Source organism: Fusarium solani, assembly GCF_023522795.1.
Source record: "Fusarium solani strain SB1 chromosome Unknown bctg00000003_1, whole genome shotgun sequence".
In the NCBI taxonomy this organism is placed as follows: Eukaryota; Fungi; Ascomycota; class Sordariomycetes; order Hypocreales; family Nectriaceae; genus Fusarium; species Fusarium solani.
The window spans coordinates 1,085,088-1,105,138 of record NW_027072154.1 but is presented as its reverse complement, the minus strand read 5'-3'; the positions used below and the strand labels follow the sequence as shown (position 1 = coordinate 1,105,138).

At 53.1% G+C, this 20,051-nt stretch overlaps 8 protein-coding genes across 8 annotated transcripts; 6 read left to right on the top strand and 2 right to left on the bottom strand.

Annotated features, from left to right (window-relative positions):
* Positions 1 to 315: 315 nt before the first annotated feature.
* On the top strand, positions 316 to 4,775 carry MRS44_005906 (uncharacterized protein; the record flags this gene model as incomplete). Its single annotated transcript, XM_065621569.1, has 7 exons — positions 316 to 509; positions 560 to 2,387; positions 3,045 to 3,156; positions 3,232 to 3,844; positions 3,901 to 4,036; positions 4,092 to 4,429; positions 4,490 to 4,775. The coding sequence occupies 7 exons, from the start codon at positions 316 to 318 to the stop codon at positions 4,773 to 4,775; spliced, it is 3,507 nt and encodes a 1,168-aa protein (XP_065477641.1).
* A 1,020-nt stretch (positions 4,776 to 5,795) lies between these two features.
* On the top strand, positions 5,796 to 6,361 carry MRS44_005905 (uncharacterized protein; the record flags this gene model as incomplete). Its single annotated transcript, XM_065621568.1, has 3 exons — positions 5,796 to 6,050; positions 6,098 to 6,121; positions 6,179 to 6,361. 3 exons carry the CDS (start codon positions 5,796 to 5,798, stop codon positions 6,359 to 6,361), a joined length of 462 nt encoding a protein of 153 aa, XP_065477640.1.
* Positions 6,362 to 6,475: 114 nt separating this feature from the next.
* On the top strand, positions 6,476 to 9,364 carry MRS44_005904 (uncharacterized protein; the record flags this gene model as incomplete). Its single annotated transcript, XM_065621567.1, has 4 exons — positions 6,476 to 6,581; positions 6,771 to 7,181; positions 7,595 to 7,808; positions 7,858 to 9,364. 4 exons carry the CDS (start codon positions 6,476 to 6,478, stop codon positions 9,362 to 9,364), a joined length of 2,238 nt encoding a protein of 745 aa, XP_065477639.1.
* Positions 9,365 to 9,540: 176 nt separating this feature from the next.
* MRS44_005903 (uncharacterized protein) lies at positions 9,541 to 11,266 on the bottom strand (the record flags this gene model as incomplete). Its single annotated transcript, XM_046279297.2, has 3 exons — positions 9,541 to 10,485; positions 10,534 to 10,988; positions 11,038 to 11,266. The coding sequence occupies 3 exons, from the start codon at positions 11,264 to 11,266 to the stop codon at positions 9,541 to 9,543; spliced, it is 1,629 nt and encodes a 542-aa protein (XP_046140520.2).
* A 1,285-nt stretch (positions 11,267 to 12,551) lies between these two features.
* On the top strand, positions 12,552 to 13,818 carry MRS44_005902 (uncharacterized protein; the record flags this gene model as incomplete). Its single annotated transcript, XM_046278149.2, has 3 exons — positions 12,552 to 12,750; positions 12,798 to 13,018; positions 13,066 to 13,818. The coding sequence occupies 3 exons, from the start codon at positions 12,552 to 12,554 to the stop codon at positions 13,816 to 13,818; spliced, it is 1,173 nt and encodes a 390-aa protein (XP_046140521.2).
* Positions 13,819 to 14,589: 771 nt separating this feature from the next.
* MRS44_005901 (uncharacterized protein) lies at positions 14,590 to 16,146 on the top strand (the record flags this gene model as incomplete). Its single annotated transcript, XM_046274721.2, has 3 exons — positions 14,590 to 14,895; positions 14,951 to 15,710; positions 15,761 to 16,146. 3 exons carry the CDS (start codon positions 14,590 to 14,592, stop codon positions 16,144 to 16,146), a joined length of 1,452 nt encoding a protein of 483 aa, XP_046140522.2.
* A 401-nt stretch (positions 16,147 to 16,547) lies between these two features.
* MRS44_005900 (uncharacterized protein) lies at positions 16,548 to 17,712 on the bottom strand (the record flags this gene model as incomplete). Its single annotated transcript, XM_065621566.1, has 4 exons — positions 16,548 to 17,304; positions 17,365 to 17,489; positions 17,585 to 17,626; positions 17,710 to 17,712. 4 exons carry the CDS (start codon positions 17,710 to 17,712, stop codon positions 16,548 to 16,550), a joined length of 927 nt encoding a protein of 308 aa, XP_065477638.1.
* Positions 17,713 to 18,272: 560 nt separating this feature from the next.
* Positions 18,273 to 19,340, top strand: MRS44_005899 (uncharacterized protein; the record flags this gene model as incomplete). The annotated part of the gene is made up of 2 exons (XM_046280583.2): positions 18,273 to 18,389; positions 18,438 to 19,340. 2 exons carry the CDS (start codon positions 18,273 to 18,275, stop codon positions 19,338 to 19,340), a joined length of 1,020 nt encoding a protein of 339 aa, XP_046140524.2.
* Positions 19,341 to 20,051: the final 711 nt, after the last annotated feature.

The window sequence follows — 20,051 nt, the reverse complement described above, 5'->3', positions numbered from 1 at the left end:
GCGTTGAACAAACTCGGAGGCGGCATATGAGGAGCTGCTTCTTTGGGTTCCATCATGGAGCTTCCCTGTCGCTTCCACGTCAGGGGCCGCTTGTCATCGGGAAGTGACCTTGAACTTTGTTCCTTATCGATAAGGCATGTTTCGACGTCGTAGCTCCAGATGGATTGGATGCCTTTGCGCCAGCTCCATCATCAGTTGAAACACGTTGAATGACGCCCTGTCCTGCATTTGCGCGGCCTTCGCTATCTACAGCCAACGAAATTCCTCTTTCAATGCCCTGATAATATTCGCGCCATTATACCGATATCCGGTCCCATGTCCTATAAACGCTCTCGCGCGACCTACGAGGCTGACCTTCACGCACCCTTTGCGACTTTTGGAACGCCGCTGCCTGACGACCCTGAAGCCCGAGATGATGGCTCCTTTGTGCCAATTTGGAAGCAGGAGGTGAGGGATGAGAGGGGTAGGAAACGGCTTCACGGCGCATTTACTGGAGGATGGAGCGCAGGGTTAGTACTACCCATTCATGTACGATTGACCTGCGCTGACCTCATGATAGATACTTCAACACGGTCGGATCTAAAGAGGGTTGGACGCCTTCAACCTTTGTTTCTAGTCGCAGTAACCGCCGCAAAGATGACGCCGCTCCCGCGCAACAGCGACCCGAAGATTACATGGACGAAGAGGATCTTGCTGATGCCGCCGAAGCTCAGAAGCTCCAGACCTCGCAGGCCTTTGCTGGCCTTGGATCTTCCGGGCAAGAAGCTGGCAGTGGAGGCTTGATGGGACTACTCAGAGCTGATGGCGATACCATGGGCTTGAAGCTGCTTCGGAAGATGGGCTGGAGGGATGGCCAAGGCATTGGCCCCAAGATTCGAAGAAGCGCCCGGCTCGACCTTGACGGAAGCTCCGAAGCTGGCGAAACACATTTATTCGCCCCCGACAACACAAAGATGATTCAGTTTCTACGCAAAACCGACCGAAAGGGCCTGGGCCATGAGGGGGAAGCCAAATTGACGGGCCTCAGCAAAATTACAGCTGCAGCAGACGATGACGATGACGACGAGGAACCCCAAAGCGGCGGTTTACGAAGTACATCTCTACTTTCTACAGGTAGACAAAAACCCAAGCCTGGACGCGGCGGTATCGGGGTGGGCATTCTAAACGATAATGGCTCTGATGAAGAGGATCCTTATGAAATTGGACCCAAGATTCGGTACAACCGCGTCATTGGAGGCGATAAGAAGAAGAAAAAGGTCAAAAAGGTGGCAGCTCCTGTCAATCCAGCTTTGAAGAATGCGCCGGTATTTGTCTCCAGGACTGCCCGAGCCGGCAATGGCCTTCGTCGGTGTCACGATGGGCGTTTACCTCTGGATGGCTTTGTTCTCGCCAAGATTACCGAGGATCTGGCTGACCTCTTGTTGGAATATGCACCGCCCCCTGTTCCAGAAGGATGGGTGTCTTCAAAAGCGCTGACAAACCAGGCGACATCTACAACATACACGTCAACGGCAGACGCAGCCAAAGCGTCTACACACGATGCCAAGTCAAGAGCAGCGCTTCTCGGGGAGAAGGCTCTTCCTGGAAAATCCGTGTTTGACTTCATCTCTAGTTCGGCGCGCGACAAACTGGCTGCTGCGTCAGGAAGAAAAGATCTCCCTCCCGGGCTTGGCGAGGTGCCAGAAGGTTTCGCCATGACGGAGGAGGAAAAGCAACAGGCGCTGTGGGACGAAGCACCCAAGCTGGATCGTGAAACAGCCGTTGCAGCAATATCAAGAGGCTCAGCTGGGCCATACGCAGACGACGAGGCGAAAAAGGCCCGTTATCGAACATATTTGGAACACTTTGCAACCGGGAACCAGCCGTTGCCGTACAAGCCCAAAGGAATGGCGGACGATGATTTCGCGCGGGAACTAGCCGAGTTTTATAACTGCGCTAGGATTTTCAAGCCCATGACGGGGTTCATGGCATCTCGCTTCACAACAGCGAAGAAACCATCAGTCACTTCAACAGACGGGTCAACAGGGGCTGAGCTTCTGTCAAAGCCCGAGCCAAAAGCGGCTGACCCGGCAGAGGAGGCAGCCAAGGTTGGCATGTATGGTAAGTTGACTAGAACAGTCGAGGACTTTTACCCAACGAGACTGCTGTGTAAGCGGTTCAACGTCAAGGCACCGGCGAACTCTCGACCAGACAAGGAAGCGGAGACAAGTAACTCAAGAGGCCCAGGGCCGATGGAGGATACGGGAGGCATGGCGGCCCCTGTTGGAGAGGCCAAATACATCGAGAGCGCTCCATCAACGACAGGAACAACGCCAACTCCCAAACCGGAGCCCGTTATCAATCCAGACAAGAATGAGGCTTTGGAGGGAAAGACGGCTCATGATGAGGTGCTTCGGGCAATCTTTGGGGACAGCGATAGCGAATGATATCCAGTAATAGAGCACAAAGAAGGCATTGGAGACTTGAATATATATGCTTGATGATACATAGATAAAATACTATGTCGATCCTAACTACACAGGGTCAGGGTGATTGATTGTTGACAATGGAAACCATCCATCACGACCCCTTCATTCATCCCAAGCCCAGCGCATGCAACTCCAACGCCCCTAGCGCCTCCACCTCCTAAAGCTGGGCGGCTAAGGACCCTGCTAGCGAGCAGGGGAGCGTGATGATTGGCTGGATGCGTGCGTCGCGGGGCTCCAATTTAGGTTCCACAGCCTAGAGCCCGCTGGATAGCGAGCCTCTCTCCGCTCGAGCTCAGGCTCAGGGGAGCAGCCGTCGAATGAGGGATCGCGCCGAGTGTGCTTGTGCCTTGAGGTTGTGCTGCCCATCCCGTCCCGTGGGTTGAGGTGCTGGAATCCATGCTCCATCTCGCCAACCAACCTCAATCACGCATCACATCACAATCGCCATTCAGCTTCACAGCGCGACTGAGAAGCCACTGTCTGGGAAACGAGGCCCCATTCGACTGTTCGAACTACCGACGCTTCACCCTGCTTTGCCTAGCACTCTTGCATTTAATGTTGCAACCCCGACACTAGGTTATTCGCCTCCTCAACCTCGAATCGGTGAACCAAGTCCTCTCGACCATCCTCTCTCTCCCCCCATCCATCTGCCCGCGCGCTCTCCCATCGTACGCCGATCTGGCGTTAGGTACAAGCCGCCACACTGTCTGAACCGCAGGAAGCTGGTATCGGACCATCTGTGTCCTTGGAGTTTGAGAAGAAGACGCCGTCGATCGCCTCATCGACGACGCCCAGCACGCGCACATCGTCAATCCATCATCGCGAGCCGACACCCGAAGACCTCAAGACCCCCGAACAGCCCGAGTCGCACATTCTCTTGAGCCGCGAGCAGTCTCCGCCGCCGCAGTATCCCGCCTCCGAGGCTTCTTCCTCGCGCCCTCCCCCTTCTCGTCGCTCTTTACCTCACCACCGGACCACGCCCACCAGCGTCCCAGCAAGTTCACCACCTTTGTCGTCACTTCTCACTGCGAAGGAGAAGCTTCAGGTTCTGCCGCGCCAGCATACGAGTCTTTTACCGCCCCGCGAGCAGCGCAGCCTTTTGACCCGGACCAGACCGCCAGTGCCTTTCGCGATCCAGTCGCAGAGACCAAGCGCGCACTTCCCCAGGATACCAAGGGGGATTCCAGTCGCAAGGACGACGACGCAGAACCGCCGCCGGCTTACTCGGAGGGAGACAGTCCCCTCCTCACATTCTCGTACCTGATGGCTGCCGCAGGAGGAGCTTCGAGTATTATTACTCAGGTGCAGCAGGGCGGGCCGCCTGTGAACACCATTGGAGATGTCGGCGCCGATGAAACGATTGCTATGGACCTCAGGTGAGGCTTGCGATGTGAAGCAGCAAACTCGAGCGGTAGAGACTAACTGAAAATAGGGGCACCAGGTTCTACCTCTCTAGAGATGAGTTGCTCACTTTGCCCGAGTTTGTGCTGCTATCCTTGTTCCCCAACGGACTCTTCCCTGAAGGACACATGGGTGGTTTCTCGGATGGTGATGCCGTGCAAGTAGACGTAAGCCTTTGCTCTCTCATCACCGTAAAGTTCACCTTACCAACATGTGCTACAGTACGACCCTGCTTCTTTGCAGTATATGCTTGACTTCTTCCGGGATGTGGCACAATCGATCCCCACAGACCCGTCACCAAGCGTGTCGCAGGATGAAGATGCGCCTTCTCTTGGGGCCTCGCGCGACGACTCTAAGCGAGCCGGCATCATTGTGCTCCGCGAGGACCTGGACTTTTACGCCATCCCTCCGCGACCAGACATTGGCCAGCTGGACATGATTGCGGTGAAGCGGGCCGCTGCAGAGGCTCTGCAGAAGCAGGACGGCATCTTTTCCGGTTTGAAGCGAAGTGACGAGCCCGGTACCACCGAGGCCCATCTTATTGAGATGTTGACGGCAGGGTGAGTTTGCTCCAACAGGTCCAAGCATGTGTATCATATCATACTGACCTCACCTTTTAGCGGCTTCAACCACGACGACCGATGGGGTCACCGCGCAGGCGAGCCCAACAAGGCCGTCATCTGCAGTCTGGCGCTCGCCCGGCTGCGCAGTGACATCCGCGGCAACGAGATGGGCAACAACGCCGTAGGCATGGCGCAAAAGCTCCTCCTCTTCTGGCGCAAGCCCGCACGACGATGCTGGTGGGAAGGCGTCGAGCTCGAAAACGTCGAAGGTGTCGAGGGCAAGCTCAAGGTCTGGATCCGAAGAGTATGGACCCTCGAGATGAGCGTTATTGGCCTACGTTAGACGGGTCGTCCTCCTTTTCCCCCTAGAGTCAAGAACGCGCTATAGTCCTCCTCCCCGATTCTCTTTTGTCTATTCTATCTTGATTTCCCCACCCCTTTTCTTTACACCTTCTTACTAGGCTATTCACATTCTTCTTTCTTCACTTATCTCGAGACCTGAGCTGTTGGAGGGTGGAGGACCACTGGGGAAAAAAAGAGAACATACGTTGAAGGGCAGGTCAAGTCGAGATTGCACGGGTCGGGCGTCAGGGTGCCATTGGAATGGTCTTTTTTTTGTTCTCTACTAAACTCTTTCTCTTGTTTTCTTTTCTTTGCCATGCTTTTATACAGCGCAGAGACGTTTGTACTACACAAAGACTGTATGTAGCCTTCTCTCTCTTGGGTCGCTGGCTAAAGGTCGGGTGGGGGGATGCGGCTGTGGTGGATGAGTTGTGTGAGGAGACAGAGTTGGATGGTATTATTGCATGTCAGAGATACAGCGTTTGAAGAGCATGAAGTGAGGAAAGAAATAGGATATCGTCATCTCTGTGTCTAGTGAGTGATGTGACTTGTTAATCTCTGGAGGACTGTGTCATGTTGACCTGAGTACAAACGCACAGCGGCTCGACCGCATGCCTCTGCCACCTCCATTTCCGTTTCAACCTTAATCGGATCTATTCTTGGATGACAGTTTCCATCCATCACAATTCTGTTTAGTAGCTGTATGCACATGGGCGGATGGGTGTTTTGCCCAGTTTCTCATGATCACTCACCTATGTTTGTCAACCGACTACTCCTTCCTCTTCGCTCGTGTGATTATCTCAGGCTACCACACCTAGTTAGAGAAAGAGCCATGGAGTTGGCTGCCCTGAGCCTGCCTTATGAGTTCTATGCCCAGGAACCCATCTCTGTCGAGTCCTAAGGCGGCCAGATTCTCCTTCTAGCATCCACAACTTCTTGTCTTGGTGCAACTTTCATCTTGCAAACTCTATCCTTTTCATCATTTCAGCATCTCGAATTCATACCTTTTCATATTTCAAGCATGGCGAGGCCCAAAAGTTTGACGGTGGCGGTCCACAAACTGGAAGCAATTCTCGCCCCAGGCCTACGACGAGAAGTTTCGCCCTGCACAGCAAGCGATATTGAAGATACGATATCGAAGGCGAACCTCGCGGATACTAATCTCCCCATGAATCAATCATGGATAGAGCTCCAGGCGCTTATTCAGAGATTGAAGAAGTGGGATCATACAGAGGAACCATTGTTAAGCAAGGATGAGTTTTCTTGCCTCATCTGGGTGAGCCGGATCCCAGCTCAATTGCATACGAAAGCTCACATTTATAGGGTCCGATGAAGTTTCTCCTTGAAGTGAGCTACCTGTGCACATCGCCTAAACGTTATGGGAGTGACAGCTGATGGTCATAGGCTGCGCAGAATGAGGAGATATTCGACAGACTGCTTGGCGCCTATTCCAAGATTGGGCAGGAGATTGCAGAGTCTGTGGAATTTGCTCAATTCACTCAATTCTGGGATGAAAACTTCTCCGAGGTGCTGGAATTCCATTGTGAAGCTCTGGAGCTTTTGAGAAACCCTGACCATCTCGACTAACAAATGCCAGGATTGGATGCACTCTTCAGATCAGAACCAAAACAGAGCCACGAAAGCCTTCAAGAAGTGCCAGAGGACAAAACAAGCAATACCAAGGACCCGAAAAGCTGTAAAATGACCACGGGTAGCGATAACGAAACACAAAAAGCCGAGGAGAAGCACAAGTTGGCCATGAGCGAGCTCAAGGTCAAACTTCAGAGCCCAGACTATCGGAGAGATCGTGAGAGATTCACCCAACACAGGATTCAGTTCAGTTCAGGGACTTGAATCTTCTCCAAGGAAAAATTTAAGTCTTGGTACTGCAGTACTGATAACACGATTCTGTGCATCAGTGGTCTACTTGGCATGGGTAAGAGGCAACCTGCCTCTCACAAGAGGAGGAGATTATTGAAGCTGACTGCAAAAACAGGCAAGACAGTGTTGATGTCAACAGTGGCCAACAGGCTCCTGGCCGAGAAGCAGTATTTCGGCAGTGAAACTTTAGTCGGCTACTTTTATTTCAGCCATGGCTTGCAAGAACCGCACAACAGCCTTCTGCGTGCTCTCTTAGAGCAATTCATGGACCAGAATGCGGTCTTATTGAGCGAACTGCTCAACAAGCATCTTCATGCTTACGCTGATGGAATAAGGGAGACAGAAATGCTCCAGAAACTTGTCAAACAAGCCATTGAGACGCGCCGCACCACCTTCTTGGTTCTGGATGGCCTGGACGAATACACCCACAAGGAACTAGACCAGACGGTGGAATGGTTACTCGCCACGGCCAAAAGCTTACCAGATGAGTCGATCTTGCGAATTATCATTTCAACTCGACGTGATAGTACTGGCTTGCATTAGCGTTTCGACTCGTACCCGTCGATACCGTTGGAGATATCTGCCCACACCGAGGATGTGCGGCGGTACTGTGGGAAGTGTTGCATAGAGATACAGGAAAAGTTCAGCCTGTTGCCAGACAAGCGGGAAGAGATTGCTGAAAGGGTGGCACAATTATCAAACGGCAACTTCCTCCACGCTCGAGTCCTCCTTGGCCATATACTCAGCTATCCAGCAACTAACAAACCGGGGGCTGCGTTATGGCCAAGTAGGTTGGATCCCGAGACGATGACTGGTGTGTAAGTATGCCCAGCCCAAACTTGGATCTTTCTTCCATGGTTACTGACAATGTCTCACTACGTAGATGGCAGTGGATCATGTCTCGGTTGCATAACTCGGAGGATGGACTAAAACTGCTAGGTTTGCTCCTGGCGGCGGAACGACCGCTTCGGTGGCGGGAAGCCCAAGCATTGTTTTGCATAGAAGCAGAAAAATCAACGATTGATGACAGCGGTCGTGACCGGAGCGTTCAAGCCAGGGAGTTCTGTGGAGGTGTGGTGGACATTTACCGCGTTGCGGGCGATGAATCGTGCTCCGAGGAGATGATTCGGATCCTGCATCCTAAGATCAAAGAGTCTGTACCACGTTGATGCCGAGAAGACAGTGACTGACGGATTGTGTAGGTCCTTGTCGGTGCGAGAACCAGGCATGCTCAACATTGGCCTTGAGCATGCCAAGCTATCCCGTTTCTGTTCCGAATACCTGACATCGCAACGATTCAGAGCTGGTGTCTTTGCTGAGAAAGTCATGACCTGGGAAGACATTGAATTTTATGAGCCCCTGGATTACACAGTCCAACACTGGTATCACCACGCCAAGGCCACTATCGAGGCTTACAGAGTTCATACCGAGTATGGCGAGGCTATCAAATCGCTTGGAACTTTCCTCTTGGCGCACATGAGGGGAGCGTCGTACTGGAACGGAAAGCCCCCAAAAAGTATCCAAGATGTGCTAGAGTTGTTCGAACACATACACGAGGACGCGCATGAGCGTAACTTGCAGTTGCGACTTGAGAGCCGAGTTAGTTTCATTCGGAGACAGATTGAGAACCTATACTGGAACAAGGCACACTCTTGGGAAAAGTATCTACTGGTCTGGACGGATCTGAACAGAAACTCATTCTCAAGTGCCCAAAACCATGGTGCTCCTTCTTCACTGGGAGTTTTGCAACCATCAAGGATCGAGATGTTCATCTGGAGCGTCACCAGAGACTTTTATTGCGCTGTTCAAAAATGTTTTGCGCATGAGCTTGGCTTTGAATCTCTACAAGGCCTGTACTGTCACCACTGGAGGTCGCACCAGCCTACATTCCTACTAAAGAGCCCTCAGTCTTCACAAGATCTGTCACAGACCCTCGAAGAAGCATCCAGTTCGGGAAACCCTGTCGTTGTGGAGGAGGCACTAAGTTTAGGCAAGTTCACAAAAAGCACTCTCACAACCACATTATGCATGGCGGCTAGCCGGGGCTTCCTGGCTGTCTGCAAGCTCCTCATTTCCAAGGGGGCAGATATCAATGGACCTGGGGACGAGTCCGTGGAAAGTCCACTGGAGGCGGCTGCTTCGCGAGGAGACGCAGACATGGTGAAGCTGTTCCTGGATCGGGACGTCCATCCTAAAATTTCCCCTGAAATTTCCAGCGAAGCTTTGGACATAACATGCAAGAATGGTCATTATCGTGCTGCTAGGCCGCTTTTAGACACGCAAGGCCTTCCAATTGAGGGCCCAGGGGACCTATTACTATATTCTATTCAGGGCGGCAGCCTGCCCTTGACTGAATACCTCTTGGGCCAGGGACTGGGGTATTCCATCGACGAAAACTTGGTCAACTCGATCATGGACACGTTTGAAGAGATTCAACATGGCCCCGAGGTTCTTGACATGATGCTGAGTATGGGTAATGGCATTCTCAACGGGAAGTCGATCGAGAGTGCCATCAAACGCGGGCTCATCCGAGAGGTGGAACTGATGTTGCGTTGCCCAAGGCTACGGCTCAACTATACAGAAGCAGATCGAATTTTACTGGCGGCGCTAGATTCTAACTCGACGGGACTCGTGCGCCTCTTGGCCAAGGTCAAGACTGTTGATGCACTGCCTGAAGCATCGATACAAGGAGGCTATAGAATGGTATGACATGGCGTTTCTGGTACCACAAGAGATGGACAACAACATTGATAACATCATTAATGACAACACTATTCGTGAATGGACTGGACAATGAACTTCTTTCTTTGGGTTAGGCGAGCTGGTGGCCGCTAAAAGCAAGTAGAGTATCAGAATTTATTTGATCTCTTTAACCAGGTCTTTGACTACGCTGCCCTTGTCCTCTTTGCGAGCTGAACCATGGGCCCATCTCTAATCCCAACAAAAATGTCGTACAGTTGATACTGGTCGACAGTCCGACGACCCTCGATGGCTTCAGGACTGCCACCTCCCAGGTTGCTAGCCGGGTCACGACGAATCTCAAAGTTATAGATAATCTTGGCCAGGACCAGGTTCATCTCGAGGTATGCCAGGTTCTTGCCGATACAACCTCGAGGTCCAGCAGAAAAGGGCATGAATGCGCTCTGAGCCAGGGCAAGTCTCTCGGCCGACGCACCCGTCGTGTCATCCTCATCAACGATCCAGCGCTCAGGCTGGAACTTGAAGGGCTCCGGGAAGTATTCTGGGTTGTGGTGCATGCAGTACGAGACTGTGCTCACCTTGATGCCCTCGGGGATGTACTCTCCGTCCACGACAATACCGCCCTTTTGAACTTCTCGGGATAGATCGGCGGGGACAGGGGGGCTCATTCTAAGAGTTTCTTCGATAAAGGCTCGGAGATACTTGCATGAGTGAAGAGTTGGTCCGCTCTTGATCTGATCGAGGCTCGAAAAGGTGGTTGTGATCTCGTCTGCCAACTTTTGCTGAACTTCAGGGTTTCGAGACAGATAAAAGAACGCAGCAGCAGTGGTAATAGCAGTAGTATCAGAACCAGCGATGATGAGGGATTCGCTCTCGCCAAAGAGCTCATCCGGGCTGTATCCCTTGCCTGTCTCGGGGTCCACAGCCTTGAACAGGTAGTGGAAAAAGTCGGTTCGGCCGCCACCTTCTGACTTTTCAGCAGAGTGCTCGACGCGAGCCCGCTCAGCGAAGCACTTTTCGACAAATGACTGCCAGTTCCTGAGGGCGGGGGGAGCGGCGGCTGCGAGGAGCTGGTTCAGGCCTCGGGGCTTGAGCCAGACCCAGAGGGCTGTGAAGGGGGAGTATGCGATCTGGTATTGTTAGCGAGGAGATGGGTGTGATGACAGAGTAGATCTTACAGGATGGAGAGTCCCCAAAAAGTCAGTCATGAGTCCAGGGACATAACGAAGCTCACTTCCAGGCTCCTTCATGCCAAACGACTTGCCAAAGCAGAGATCACCCAAGATATCAAAGATGAGATGATCAGCCCATCGAGCCATGTTCAACGACCTAGACCACTTCTCCCCGTCCCCAATCTCCTCGATGATGAGCTCGCACCAGCGGTCGACGTTCTCGTGGATGAAAGGCTCGCAGGAGCGGAGAGCCTTGTCGGAAAAGGCATTGTTCATGACGCGCCTCTTGCGGGCGTGGACGGTCTTGTCGATGGTGTTCCACGTCGTCATGGCGTGGACGTTGCGTGGGTACGCCTTGTAGTACTCGGCCTTCTTGACATTGGCCTTGTTGTTGAATATTGTCTTGAGGCCGGTTGGGGTGTTGACCAGGACGCTGTTGGGGGTGATGCGGAAGCTAGGGCCTTTGACTGTGTCAACAGGTTGCGTCTAAGGTGGGTGAGGTTTACTTACCATACTGCTGCTGCAACTGCCAGAACCAAATGTGTCGATCCTTCTTTTGCGTGTGGATGTAAGCTGGGAACGCCGAGATACGAGCCCAGAAGGGGCCCGGGTACTTGGCCAGGGGGTGGAAGTAGAGCCTGTAGATGACGACAGAGACGACATAGCTCAGTGCCAGTGAAGACACGAGCAAGATGACTTGAAGAGGAGTAATCCTCTCGACCACGAGTTGAAGAGACATTTTTGTTTGCCTTATCTTCACCAACTTACACAGCAAGCAACAAGCAAGCAGAGGAGTCGAGAGAGAGTCGGCGGGTATTAAAGAGTGAGTGGCCAAGACATTTCGTTAACCGCCCACTCACGACGAACTGATTATGCATCCAGCTGTACCCGACCTGATTCACTCGCAAAGATAATACATGCTCCTCCTGAATCATGCAGCCCAATAGATGAAACCATTTCCAGCCGCACACGTCTAGCGCAGGCACCTAGTTAATAGTAGTATGTATCCGTCGACCCAGGGCGCAAATATTCGGCAGCGCAGCGAATCTCCGCGTTTGGGAGTGTCCACCGGCGGCGCGGTTACAATAGTGGCTTGGTAAAAGGACGGGACCCATTGTCAGCATTATCCCTGAAGCTGAAGAAGAAAGTTATGTAACCGAGTTCTGGGAGTTTTGCGAGCTGCTGCTGCTGCCGCACGTCATGGTTGAAGTGAGAAATTGGTTGGTTCTGGGGAGGGTCATGGAGTTGGCAGCGCATGTCAAAAAGGACAGGATCATCCTCTCTCGATCGACACGTGGCGACCCAGAGATTATGGAAATGAGATCCTCCCCCAAGTTCAGCCTTTGTCATACGTGGTTTTCTATTCGCGCGGGTTTTGCGAGTGTTGTCCCATGTCTTGGTAGTTGGTCAACCAACAAGGCCCCGTCTCTGAATCTGCATCATCAACGCCAAGAGACTAGGATTCGGGCTGCGATCTAAAAGTCTCCGTCCCGTTTCCCCGGCCAATCAGATGCTAAGAAAAGGGTGACTGGAAATGGCACGGGCGGGACTTGGCGGGAAGGTCCTCGTTCCTTGTCAACTCTTTTCTCCACGCCCCGTCTCCCTCCCCCCTGCTCTCTGGAGATGTCCGCATCGACGGCGGATCTAAGGCTGAGCGGACGATCCTGGCAAGCGCGGCACAGCATCAGCTGTGTGGATTGAATCCTTCGCTTTCTCCTGCATGCCTTGGGTTTCCGAGTCAGGAACCGGTATCGAATCTGGAATGGTTCTTCTAGCCGAGTCAAGATTGGCTTCTGCGGCTGATCATGAAAGTGTCCTCCTAGTTCCGTGGACCATGGGGAACGCCACCTCGTAGTGTAACTGGGTCAAGGCCAAGGTTAAGGAACCCTCTCTTGCATCCTGCTGCTGCCGGGTCGCATTAAATGCAAAGTCTTTGACCCTCCCAGTTCCCTGTCCTTGGGAATGCATTGATTGTTGTTGTTGTTGGTAACCTGTCAGATCGGATCGTCAGATCTTCAAAAGCAATGGCCGAAAGCCTTGACAGCTATCGAGCCCGCCTAGATGGCGCGGCGATAGCGACCTATGTCATGGTCATGCTGATCGTTCCCTTAAAGATCTGGTGCAGGAAAAAGACGGGAGGGTTGGCACGGTTGGGGCTCGACGATGCCCTCTCGGTCGTGACTTTGGTGTTTGCCAATGTGTTTTTCTACATCACCATGATTGGTAAGTGTCCTCTCAATCCTCCAGGGCAACTCATTGACCTTTGATAGGATTGCGGCCATATCTTGGTCGTCATGTTGGCACCGATGTCTCGATGGAACAAGTTGTCGACTTTCTTCGATATCTCTTTGCGGCATCCTTGACCTACGTCTTCGCCATCGCTTTTATCAAGTTGACGATCCTCGCTCTGTACTGGAAGTTGTTCTCCATCACGGCACGCGTGCCAATCGCGATTCTCTTTAGTTCAGTCGTCATCTGGATGGTGGTGCTGGTAAGATATTCATCCCCCCTGACTGTCTTCAGCTGTTAACCTGTCAGGTCTTTGTCGCGACGTTTTCGTGTAACCCCGTCGAGAAGCAGTGGAACATCCTGATCGAGCATGGAAAATGCATGGAACAAAAGCCCGTCTACCTCGGAGGCTCCCTCCCCAACGTCATCATCGACTTTGTCCTCGTGGGCATGCCTCTCCCCTCTGTCTTTCGACTCAACATCCCCCTCGGACGACGGCTGATCCTGGCGGGCATGTTTACACTCGGCTTCTTCATCTGCATCGTGTCCATCATCCGATTGACCATTGTCATGTCGATCCGAACCGACGACAGAAATGTCACGTACAATCTGAGGGACTTTATGCTGTGGTCGACGGTTGAGATAAACATTGGACTCGTCTGCGCCTGTCTGCCGAGCATGCGTCCACTGCTCCAAGTCATTGGACTGAGTCGACTGTTCTCGACAGGACGTGGAACGAGTGAACCTAGCGGACCAACTGGAAACAGCAGCAGTTACCCGCTGTCTCGAACAGAGGGATCACGACCTCGCAAGAAGGGAGGCATCTTTTCCACACTGGCCGGTCTATCAAAGATTGACAGCAACGAAGACGAGTTCCAAATGATTGACAACATATCTGGACGTCAGGGTAAAAACAATGTCGAGATTGGCGCCTCACGAACAAGCAACGAGACAGACAGTGAGTCGAGAGCCACCGCTGCCATCTCGGTGCAAAAGGACTGGAGTGTCTTGGTGGTAGGCGGGAACTCGAAGCAGCGCAACGAGTCACGAAGCCGGGAATAGCAACATAAAAATAAGCGGTGTCTTGGGAAAATGATTCGATAGATAGTTTAATACGACGGTCAGGGTCCATCCCCCATTGATGGCAGTGGCTGACGTGCATTTTTGAAAGCAGGGGCCGTATGGTGATCGTGTTGGTTGGTATGTGTGCCAAGGAAAGTGGCTCTTGTCCGATGAGGTATTTGATGAATGAGGAAGAAGAGTAATTAATTCCTTGGAGTATTTGTTGAAGCTATTCACTTCCTTCCCGAACAATGGCAACAATGGCTTATGCAATATTCGATACCCCGGATCATCGGCCGGCAACGGCACGGCACGCGGCATCTGTGAGTTTGACTTGCGGGGAAGGAGCGAAGCCGTCATCCGACAACGTCTTTTTTAACGACAGCAATCTCACTCGTACCACTATTATGTAGAAGCAAACTAGCGAGTACGTCGGCAGTCTCGTATAGCAAATACCAGAAAACTCCCGTGGCGGCCGTGCACTGCCTCGTTCAACAAGGTGAAAAAAGCCAAGGAAATCATGGGCATGTGATCAGATTGCCCGTTCTAGTGATGCGTTGGCTGGGGAGGAGGGTCTTGGCGTGCACGCGACGAACAAGAGACAAGAACCTCAAAGAGGGTGAATCTCGCGCTTACAGTGACATGCATCCTGTTTCTGTTTCATATGCTCGGCATCTTTTCATGATGAGATTCTAGCACAGTATTCAATCTATACTCTACATTTCCCTTTACCTTTGTCCTGAATATCAGCATCATTGTTCCCTCACCGTCATGATGCTCTCCCTCCCCCGCATCCTGACATCACTCCTCTGCATCTCCCTCGTCTCTGCTCAATCCTCGGGCCAATGCAAGATCAATAGCCTCAAGACCTCGTACGCGGCTCCTGTCGCCGCTGACGGCTGGTCTTATCGTCTCGTCGCCACTGAACTCTCCCGACCGCGAGGTATCCTCTTTGATACCGAGGGTGCCCTAATTGTCGTCGACACCGGTGTAGGTCTGGTGCATCTGGAACTTGAGGATCAAGGGAGGACTTGTCTACGGGTTCGCAAGAAGACGGTGCTACTCGAGAATGAAGATGTAAACCACTTACACCCAATCCTAACTTCCAATACGTTTACTGACAACATCCAAGCTCAATCATGGCATCGCCATCTCCAAAGATGGCCGCACCCTTTACGCCTCAACTGACGACGAGGTTTATTCGTGGTCCTACGACCCTTCGGCCGTCCGCCTCAGCGAGTCGTCCGAACGTACCCTTGTCACAAACATGACAAACACTGGCCACACCTCGCGCACCCTCCTCCTCTCAGAGAAGCACCCGGGCGTGCTCGTCGTATCCCGCGGGAGTCAGGGCAACCATGACGTGGAAGCCGAGGACCGATCCACAGGCCACTCGCAGTTACGGGCCTTCAACGTCTCGGCTTTAGGTGAAAATTCCAAGCCGTATGATTACCTCGACGGCGACCTGCTCGGCTGGGGTCTTCGCAACTCTGTCGGCGTAGCGGAGCATCCGGAGACGGGAGGCGTGTACTCGGTCGAGAACTCGGTCGACAACCTCCGCCGCAGAGGTCGTGACATTCACCGCGACAACCCGGCCGAGGAGCTCAACTTTCACGGCTTCCTCAACGGATCCCGTGAGGACCAGGGCGGTAACTATGGATATCCCCTGTGCTACACCATCTGGTCCACCAAAGGCTTTCCCAGCCTTGGGGATCTCGAGACGGGTGATCAGTTTCCGGCTGATCGAACGGCTGGACAGTCTACGCCTAGTGATGAAGAGTGCAACACTGAATATGTGCCTCCGGTGCTTGCTTTCCAGGCTCACACGGCACCTCTGGATATCAAGTTTGACGGAAACGGTACAAAGGCTTATATATCGTTCCACGGCAGCTGTAAGTCCAATCTCTCCCCCATATATAACATTCGACTCACAGCAACCTAGGGAACCGTGATGAGCCCGTAGGCTACGAAATCTCCTCCGTAGCCTTCAAAGACGGCCGCCCAACGTCACCCTCCAACAGCACAAACGCCACAACGATCATCATCAGCAACCCAGACCTCTCCAACTGTCCAAGCGAATGCTTCCGTCCTGTGGGCTTGGCCTGGGACTCGGAGGGTCGTCTGTGGTTCAGCTCCGACAGCACCGGCGAGATCTTTGTTCTAGCCCAGGACGGCAGTGAGAACAGTGGCAATGACAACGATGACGATGATCGTGGGGAGAGCGGAGGTGATGACGATGATAGCGCTGCTTCCCAGTTCATGCGCCCGAGTTCATGGGCTGTGGTGGTGACGCTCGTGGCTATTATTATGGGTTTCTTTCTTGCATGATTGACGACTGATGATTGATGGTATGAATTGGGTTCATTCGCTCAACACGATTTAACGCAGGTTTAAGCATGCGTGCAATATCTTTGCTAGGAGTTACGGCGTCGAAGGAAGAACCGAGTTAGTTCAAGCACACATATACCACGGGACAAATACATTATTCAAGTTTCCAGCTCTATTACTATAGTCATGGCATGCTTTCCCTGCTAAAAAAGGGGCGATATGATATATATCACCTCGCAGTGTTTCCCCCATACAAATCAGGGAACACGTCGTTGTCTTAAACACTCGTAAAGGCGCACATGGTCACTTGGCGTTCCGTCAAAGAGATGATAGCAAGATAGTCACCCTTTTTTTGCCTTGAACGCCTTGCTCTCACCCTATTCATATCTCGTCCTGTCTCTCTATTCCTCGATCGACTTGACACACTCCCACTCTCCTCGGAGGTTCTCCTTCCACAGCGACACCTTGTTGTCCTGGCCGCTGACGGCCAGCACGTTGCCGCTCAGGGACCAGCTGACGCGCCACACGGCCGCCTCAAAGTTGAGCACCTTGGAGTCCCACTGCGTCGGGTTCGAGGGGTCCGAGGTCCAGATCCGGACCGTCTTGTCCTGCGAGGCCGAGGCGATGTAAGACTTTTGAAGCACTGTGGGAGACCAGGCCACGTCGCGGACCCAGTCGTTGTGTCCGACCAGCGGCTCGGTCTCCTGCTTGTAGGACTGCGAGGCGGGGTCAAAGGCCCAGATCTTGAGGACGTTGTCGCAGCCGCCCGTGACGAATCGTCGGTTGCCAGTGGCGGCGGGACCAGGAGCGCTGCTGACGATGCTACCGGGGGTAGTAGCGGGGGCCCAAGAGACAGAGTTGACGCCGAGGCCGTGGGCGGCGAAAGTGGTGTGGTCGATGCTGTTGTCCTTGAACTCGAGGACGCTCACGTTGCCGTCGGAGGAAGCGCAGGCCAGAAGGCAGCCCGCCTCGTGGGGGGACCACGACACGATGTTGACCGAGGCCTTGTGTAGGGGAAAGTCGTAGATGCGCTGCCAAGAGCTGTTCTGTCCGCCCTGCTCCTTCCAGATAAACACCTTGCCGTCGTAGCCAGCCGACGCCAGGATGTTGCCATACTTAGGATGCGCCCAAGCGACACACCAGACGGCGCCCTCATGTCTATCCCTCCAGGTCAGCTCCTTTCGTCCTTGTACCTTCTGCCAAGCCTCTCGCACTCACCCCTTGAGGGTCTCCAGTAGGCGCTGGGTCTCGCCCTCGATTTCAAAGATCTTGATGGTCTTGTCGCTCGAGCAGGTTGCTAGCTTGCGGCCGTAGTAGTCGAGGACAGCATCATGCTGGAGAAGCTGTCAGCGTGATTCGCGGGTTTTTGAGTGTATTGTATGATCGGTAGGAGGTCCAGCGATGCATTGCATAACTGTTGGTTGATCAAGGAACGTACAATCATGTCCTCATGACCAGAGTTGGAGATTACTTGCGCCGCCTAAAGGGGTCAACAGTTAGCTTGTTGCGATTCGACCATGTGATAATGAGAACGTAGAAGGCTTCGTGAAGCTATAAACATACCATGTTGCTAAGGTTTGCGCCAGAAATTGCAGCGCAAGGGGAATGAATGGAGGATGAATTAAGGGAGTTTGGCTAACAGAGGACACGATACCGCCCATGACCTGGAGCTAGGTACCTGCTCGCGGCGTGGCGGTGGTGACAGGTTGGCCCAGCCGCTCGACGTCACGTGAGTATAGGCATGACTGGCTGAGCTGTGGAACCCCACCTGCCGCATTAGTCTCCGGTACCTCACGGAGCCAGCGGCGGTTCTGGGAAGTACGTACCGAGCCTAGGGGTGCCTCGGCGCAGGCTTCCCCGGACGGCAGAGCGGAGCGATCACGAGCCACTGGCCATCGGATTTGATCTGTTCTTTTACATTATTCATCTACAGCGTGTCTACATCCTTGCTTCTATATACCATTCTTGGAGCATCTCTCCTCTACTGTTTATTCTCTGTACCACCTACTGCTATCTCTACATCCAAGACTCATCTCTACCCCCGCCATCGCCTCCTTCGCCGAGGTACGTCGGCACTGACATCACCACTGCACAACTTCTTCATTCTCATCCCATAAACCACAACCATGGCGGACGCTTCATGTAGCGGCGGTACACCCTTTAAGCGCCTCGTCGATCACCAAGCCCGAGATGTCAGCCATCATCAAGACCGGCTCGTCAACAGCGGTCCTCAGGGTTCCAATGTAAGCCCAGACGTCTTCCGTCCCGTCTCATCGCTTAACCGTCTCTAGGCCTTCAGATCTACACCACAGCCTATGCAAGGGCCAGATGGCTTCAGCGCATTCATGGATGGTCCTTCTACTCTACCTGGAGTCCCTCACCATCATGCCGCTGGGAGGTTAGCAGCGCAAGCTGCCATGTTGGAGCAGGCGCATCCCCAAGGATTTCATCCAGCACAACCCTCACACTTTCAATCTCCTGGTGTAGACACAAGTAACTGGGCTGCCGACTTCAACCGCTTCGCAAACCAACACCAGCAGCAACCTCTTCAGAACGGCTTCCCCCAGGCTGCGCCTCAGATGGCCATCCACCAACCTACTCCTCAAATGAACTTCCAAGCAGCCTTTGCTCGGCCAAACGCTGGTTTCGCGCCGCTCTATGGCCAGGCTAACGGCGCATTCATGGGGGCCAACGCAGCGACAGCCCAACGACCTGCCGCAGAGGCTGACTTTGACGATGAGGTGTCCAAGTGGATGGCAAGTAACGCTGGAGGCAACATGGAGCAGGTGGACGCCATGATGGACCAGATGGCTCGCGAGCTTGAACTCAACGACGCAGCTCTAGCTGAGGCCGAAGCAGCATCAAAGCAGGAATCAGATGCCGCTGAGACTAGGGAAGAGACACCAGTCCTAGAACCCCCAAACATCGCCAACCTATCCCTGGAGACCCAGGAGCCTGTGGTGGAGGAGCCAGTAACAGAAGAACCCGTGGAAGCTGCCAAGACAAAGTCGGATGTCGCTGATGCCGCCGAGCGACTCCTCGAGTCGGTCCAGCATGAGGACGGCGAAAAGTGGAAGAACTCAGTCTTCCTCTCTCTGATGCGAGATTTCCGCGATGGAAGAAAGGATATTGTCGACAACGAGATCCGCGAGACCCCCGAGAACGAGACGGAAGCACCAAAAGCCACGCAGTGACGGCTTCGTCCTCATATCCGTGAAACGGCATCTCCACATGATGCTCTGCCGCATCAGGACATGTCCCAGGACGTGATGACGGGCTTGAGTAACCCATATCAAGACGAGGTTACGTCGCGGTGGGAGGTTACGACATCGTCGACAGGATCGTTATGGGAGGTGCCAACGCCTGAAAAGTCTTGTGCTCAGCACCTTAGTCGGACATCGTACTAGGGCACTTTGACTCCGGTCTACATGAGTGAGCACGTCGAGAGGACGATGCAGGTCGCGCCAGATCTCGCGAGGATGGAAGAGGGGGAGTAGGACCAAAGACACAGACGGTGCAACGTACATATATATCCCCTCCTTGATCTTTGAACACAAGCCTTGTTCACATGTAATTCCCCGTGTGGTACTTTTCATCCCGTTGTTGGCGAGTACAAGACAAGACATGGTCTCACTACTGTTCGAGTTTGTCATGATAGATCTCGTATTCAGACACAATACTAAAGAAGCTGTGACAAGCCGTCATTATTCACAACTAGCTAAATTGAATATGATAACTAGATAACATTTCTTTTCGCACGCGTGCAGTCACTCCTATAACTCCTTATATCCGTATCCCATGTCCAGTCCAGATTCCAAGCCAAGATGCGTTGCACAATATAGATAATTCCCGCTCCTCCTCCCCTGATGCGCTCTCAAAGTAATGTAATGACAGAAATTCCGGCG